Source organism: Octopus bimaculoides, chromosome 21 (assembly GCF_046866305.1).
Source record: "Octopus bimaculoides isolate indiv1 chromosome 21, ASM4686630v1, whole genome shotgun sequence".
Taxonomy (NCBI): Eukaryota; Metazoa; Mollusca; class Cephalopoda; order Octopoda; family Octopodidae; genus Octopus; species Octopus bimaculoides.
In genome coordinates, this window is record NC_142948.1 from 28382969 (window position 1) to 28389898 (window position 6930).

The 6930-nt window shown below is 37.0% G+C and overlaps 1 protein-coding gene across 1 annotated transcript in view; it reads right to left on the minus strand.

The window, feature by feature from the left end:
- LOC106869915 (uncharacterized) overlaps positions 1-5060 on the minus strand; it is a 13175-nt gene extending 8115 nt beyond the window's left edge. The window contains exons 1-3 of the mRNA XM_014915850.3: positions 4901-5060; positions 4467-4539; positions 1013-1116 (exon numbers count right to left, since the gene is read on the minus strand). Coding sequence (XP_014771336.1) covers positions 1013-1116; positions 4467-4539; positions 4901-4961 — 238 coding nt within the window. The 5' untranslated portion in view covers positions 4962-5060. The remainder of the gene's footprint in view (positions 1-1012; positions 1117-4466; positions 4540-4900) is intronic.
- Between the last annotated feature and the right edge of the window lie 1870 nt (positions 5061-6930).

Sequence of the window (6930 nt, forward strand, 5' to 3'; positions counted from 1 at the left end):
GAACTTCATTAATACCTTACAGATGTACTAGTCCAGTCTAAAAGAGTACAGTTTTCAATTTGACATAGGCGCAGTAGTGGCTGTGTGGTAAGTAGCTTGCTTACCAACCACATGGTTCCGCTCGGGCCGACCAAAGCCTTGTGAGTGGATTTGGTAGACGGAAACTGAAAGAAGCCCGTCGTATATATGTATTTGAAAATTAGTTATGAAACACGTGTAGTCATTTTATCTTATGATATTTACTTTGTATTATATTATACTCATTTATTGTGCTTTTAATTATTAATTTTTCTATATGTGATAGTGGATTTTCATCGATGAAAAGTTCATGAAACTTGCTTCTTTTCCCTAAAACTATATATTTATATATATGTATGTGTGTGTGTGTGTGTGTGTGTGTGTGTGTGTGTGTGTGTGTGTGTGTGTGTGTGTGTGTGTATGTTTGTATGTCTGTGTTTGTCCCCCTAGCATTGCTTGACAACCGATGCTGGTGTGTTTATGCCCCCGTAACTTAGCTGTTCGGCAAAAAAGAGACCGATAGAATAAGTACTAGGCTTACAAAGAATAAGTCCCGGGGTCGATTTGCATGGCCACAATCGAATGACTGAAACAAGTAAAAGAGTAAAAGAGTAATGTCCATCAATAAATCGCAAGGACAGTCACTGGCTTGCGATTAAAAGAGACTTGTTTGTCTCATGGACAAATGTATGTTGGATGCTCTCGTTTGGATGTTGTAGTTGTAGTTACTGGTTATTGAACAATTAAATAGACTAAAATATGTATTTATTTAAGGGGTTCGTATAATATTCATCATTCACTCATTTGGTTTCAAAATTAACGATGACATAGATTTAGTTGTACAGAAGAGAAAAGAGTTACAATGAAAAAGCGTAGAGACATGCTTCGTGACTTCAATTTACTTTCAATGTTTGATTATAAACTACGTTTAAAAGAAACTAGACAGTTGAAAAAAAAATACAAACAGAAAGAACAATAAAGATAATTTACAAACCATTAACACGTTCATAATAATTTTTCCAAAAAGGACCGTAATTGCACAAACTCGTCACATCACGCCCATAAATATAAAATTCAGCACGGCAAGGACATCTTTGCCTGAAATGAAAGAGACGACAATCAATAGCACAATATCTTCTCATGAATGAGCAACACAAACTATAAATGATAAATAGCTTTTAGTAATGTGGAGTTGTTGTTCTCTATAAGTTAAGTGTGGAATATGATACACATGTTGTATGTCGTATATCACATGTGGGGTGTGTAATCTGTGTGGAATATGCGAGGCAATTATCAACAATCGACAGCGGTTAACCATGTACAGGGCTATGAGATTAGAATCGATAAGGTCTAGCAAGGAAACAATGATAGAGAATTCTCGAGTATGGGGAGAGATAGTTTGTAACCAAGAAGAGGTGATTAGAAAATCTTTACGACTGATGTGCAGGCGCAGAGGTACAATACAATGGTTTTATCAACTTCAGTTCCGTAATTCTGTTAAACGCATTGTTGAAGATTTTGACCACGAGGGTCGTGGAGCTGCAAAGCGTGTAGCACCGTCGGCCGAGCGCACTAACATTATTAATATTATTATTATAGATTTTCGGAGTCATTTTCGTACGCTTGTCATCCAATTTGATAGGGTCGCTCAAAGTCGCGAAAAAAATTACCACCACGGAGTTAGTCATTCAAATTGGTTTTTCGATCATGCAATTTCGCACTTCGGTCACAGAATTTGGCACTTGCAAATTACAATGCCCCTCGAGAGCATTTAAATTAATCGGAATGCGGGGAAGTGTCTTTTCGATCATTCAAATTTGTACGTGAGTATTCGAGTTCGGAATAAGTTTATTCAATTTAGCACTAGTTTTACATGTGTTTTTATTCACATTCTAAGAATTGCATGTTAACAATAATAAATTTAAATATTTTGTCATGTAAATTTTATTATTTTGTTATAGCTACAAGGAAGAGATAAATCAAGTGATTCTTCTGTCCACGAAAATCATTTTCATTGCAATATTCATAACCAGTCGGTATCAGTTGCATTTTATATTCCTTTCTCTTACACCAACTTATAATCATTGAACCATGCGTAAAGTACATGCGTATATCGGACGTATATGCCCCACATCGAGAGGCATCAAACCTGTAACCTGCAACTGGTAGACACACTTGGCATTAAAAGGAGTACTGCACAATCCATAGTAACGATCTAACTACGGGCTGGAAGGTGTTACAGGTTGTGCAGAGGTGCCCACAACATTAAGGTTGATGAAGAAATGCGAGCCAAGCTTCAGTTGATTATTGAAGCCAACCCGCTCGCAAATATTTAACAGATGATGAGGAACTTAGAGGCAGCATTGTTCGGAAAGCCGCCTGTTTCCGTTTTCGCAATCCCATGGGCCCTATGTGGAATGTTGATAACAATGAAGTTGGTCGAAGACGTCCTAGAAGCAAGAAATGTCCCAAGAATGCTGGGTAAACGTTATGAGTACGCGCATTGCTTCATAGAAGAGGGAGTTGTCGGCCTATTCGTTGATGAATGTAGGTACAACATTTGGGCTAAGCGGTCTTTTGGACGAGCCCCTCGAAGCGTTCCTGTCGTCCGAGTTGTCAATTGTCAGCGTCCGAAAAACTTCAACGTCACTTTCACGGTGTCAGGAGAAACTGGCCTGGTTCACCACTCCATTACGGATGATATCATGACACGAAACTCTTTCGAGGAGTACTTGGTGAGCTCTTTCGAGGAGCATGTGCTGACATGTTCCCAACGGATGAATCCGTGTACTTGAATAACGATAACGGGCGGCCACACGTTTGTGCCGAGCTCCCAGCTGACGCCGACCAATGCGTCTGTCCCAAACTCCTACCACCCTGCTCGCCGTTTCTTAATTGTACGGAAATGGTGCATTGTATCTTTAAGGCGGCTGTCAAGTGGGGCCTTGCTGGAGCTGAATGTAGCAAAGGGTTTGCGGCCAGGCAGCTGCAGAAGAAGCCGGTATGACCATGGAAGAATGGCGAGCGCATGTCATACAACAGATCGCAGGGCATAACGTCGACGTCATGACTCCACAAAATTGTGTTCTTCGGTATAGACTCTACCAGACCTACCTCCCGAGATCCCTCGACTGCCAGGAAATAGACGGTTAAAACCTCCCAAACGCACTCTCCTTATCAATACACATTTCAAGGGGCTACACACAGAGGGGACAAACAAGGACAGACAAACGGATTAAGTCGATTATATCGACCCCAGTACGTAACTGGTACTTATTTAATCGACCTCGAAAGGAGGAAAAGCAAAGTCAACCTCGGCGGAATTTGAACTCAGAACGTAGCAAGCAGACGAAATACCACTAAGCATTTCGCCCGACGTGCTAACGTTTCTGCCAGCTTACTGCCCTAATCTCCTTATCAATACTGTAAATTAATAAATATCTTAGTGTACATAGTACCCTTTCCCCGATGAAAGAAAATGCAAAATCTAAAATATATATTTTTTTCCCAACAAGATACATTATGCAAAAAAAAAAAAAGAACACATATTACAACATAATGTATTCAAAATCAAAGAAATTGAGCATTTGCTGTAATTGTGAGTTTCTTTAAAAAAAAACTGAAAAGGCTTGAATGCGATTTCATGAAGTCTCTAACAGTAAATACATGTACCTATGCAAAAATATAAGAATACATAGGAAAGACAAGGGCATGCTAGAGTGCTTAAAGCATAAACAATGGATGAAAACAATTATGATAACAATGATTATGAGATAAAACCAAAACGGCTATCGTGCTAATTTCATTACCGGAAGTGTTAAATAGATTGCTCCCAAACGAATTTGAATGCTCGAAAAGACGCTTCGTTGCATTGCGATTAATTTGAATGCTCTCGACGCGCATTTTAATTTGAATGGTGTAAGTGCGAAATTGAACGATCGAAAAACGAATTTGAATAACTAAATTCAGGGCGCTAAATTTTTCGTGACCTCGAATGACCCGATTATCAACTTGAATGACAGACGTACGAAAATGACTGCAAAAACCTATATTATTATTATTGTTATTATTATTATTATTATTATTATTATTATTATTATTAGTAGTAGTAGTAGTAGTAGTAGTAGTAGTAGTAGTGGTAGTGGTGGTGGTGGTGATGGTGGCGGTGGCGGTGGTGGTACTGGTGGTGGTGGTAGTAGTAGTAGTAGTAGTAGTAGTAGTAGTAGTAGTAGTAGTGGTAGTAGTAGTAGTAGTAAAATAAAGGTTTCAAATATTTTCATCGCACATGTATTACCTGGTCATTGATGTGCTATATTATGGTATCTCTATGACATGACTACTGCAAGTCTATTTCAGTATTTTATCTATGATATCTGCGTGTAATATTTCACATTCTATGGTGTCGGCGAGTAGATGCATAAGCAAATATTAAAGTGGTTTCTACTTACACGCAAGTGGCATATGGAAACATTGGGCAGCGAGCAATTTGACATGGATGAACGAAACATATGATAGGGCAATCTGAAAGATAATTACAAAAGTCCGTTATATATATATATATATATATATATATATATATATATATATATATGTATGTATGCATGTATGTATGTATGTACGTATGTATGAATGAATGTATGTATGTATGAATGTATATGTGCACGTATGTATGTATGTATGTATGTATGTATGTATGTATGAATGTATATGTGCACGTATGTATGTATGTATGTATAGTAGCACCTCTATGTGTGAATGTCCTTATGAGTGTGTGCATGCGAGAGTGTATATACATATATATATACATACATATATATATATATATATATATATATATATATATATATATATATATATATATATATATATATATTATACGTACTTTGAACACCTTCCACGATAGCTAGAAGACACACTGCTATCAAAAAGCAGAATCCTTTCATAGTGATTTGTCTGTTGTGTGCAGTTCTGTAGAAAATGTCACTCGGAATCAACGTTTCGCAGCTCGTCCCTCTTCTTAGTGTCACTTACTCGCTGTTATATTTATATATATATATCTATATGAGCCGAGTAGGTGTATCCGTGTAATGCAAACACGTGCATGAATGTGTTGCATATATAATCGTATTGAAAGACAAAAATTAATCATATTCAGTACCTTAATTGGAAGGTCAGACAGGGAGAACGAAAGAAAGAAAGAAAGGGAGGGTGAGAGGTAAGACAATATCTTCCAACAATTAAATTGTTAAGTATATATTTCAAAGTATATTTATGCTGTGAATGAAAATTAACACCTAATAAAATGTTTTGTTTTTTTATTCAATTCCCAGCGTTTAAACAATATACGTGCAGAAAAATATACCAACAGCCATCACATGTGTTCAATTCTAATTAGTTGTATAACCTGTTTTATTACATATTTTGTAGATATATCATTTATCCCAATATTGCTTTTTCGTCAAATCTCAAAACCATTAATTGTCAGGGAGACAGCTAGAATTTGAATGATACCCCATTTTGTAACTATTTATGTAGAATGGAAAATAGAATCAAGGGGATTTGAGCCATTTTGCATCTGGATCAATTATTAACTGAAGCACGGGGAATTTTTTTATACATTTATATGTTAATTTTGATTTTGTATTTCTTTCGAAATACAAACTGTAGGAAACCTAGACGTGCATACATGGTGGCTCTCAACTGGTAGACTTTATGACAATTATTGACAATTTCTATTATCCAAATTTGGTCTCAAATTTGGCACAAGACTAGAAAGTTTGAGATGTGAGGAAAGTTGATTACATCCAACCCAGTGCTCAAATATTACTTATATCAGATCACCCCATAAGTTCTGTCCAATTTTACTTTTTTTTAAATTGAATGAAATTTAATAGTATTTTAGAATGTCTAATGGAATTAAAATTATTTTTATGCATTTGTGTACATTTAAACTAATTAAATATTATTTTACAGAATAATAGAATTTAAATTTCTTTGATTAGAACCCTTTCTAACATGGAAATATCCAAAGAGCATTTAAGGCACATAATGCTTTATGAGTACAAAAGAGGAAACTCTGCGGCCGAAGCGAATCGAAACATACACTCAGTTTATGGGAAAGAATGCTTGAATGAAAGAACTTGCAGAAGATAGTTAGCAAAATTCCTCAGTGTACTTAGGACAATCAACGAAATTTTAGGTTTCCGAATATTGAACCTGAAATTAATATCGACAAAAAGTGTGCGTTTCTAGTCTTTCGTGGCCGCCACATTGCATTACAAACTATGCGTCTACAATCCAAGAGCTGGAGATTGCTATAAATTACCTGAGAAACAAAAGAGACAATGAAACCTATGAAGTGCCAAGATGCAACCGAAAATTTCGATGACGTCATATTTCTGTGAGTGACATCATACACATGATCAGCAACTGGCCAAAACTGTCATCGAACCTTCCAAAGCGACAAGAAGTTCTCGATAGGCGTAGGAGTGGCTGTGTGGTAAGTAGCTCGCTCACCAACCACATGGTTCCGGGTCCATTCCCACTGCGTGGCACCTTGGGCAAGTGTCTTCTACTATAGCCTCGGGCCGACCAAAACCTTGTGAGTGGATTTGGTAGACGGAAACTAAAAGAAGCCCGTCGTATATATATGTATATGTATATATGTATGTGTGTGTATATGTTTGTGTGTCTGTGTTTGTCCCCCCTAGCATCACTTCACAACCGATATAATAAGTACTAGGCTTCCAACAAATAAGTCCTGGGGTCGATTGACTCGACTAGAAGGCGGTGCTCCAGCATGGCCGCAGTCAAATGACTGAAACAAGTAAAAGAGTAAAAGAGTAAAAGTGCTAAAACAATACATAATGTCTTCGGGAAAATAAAACCCCTGTCCTGGGTTGAATATAAAGA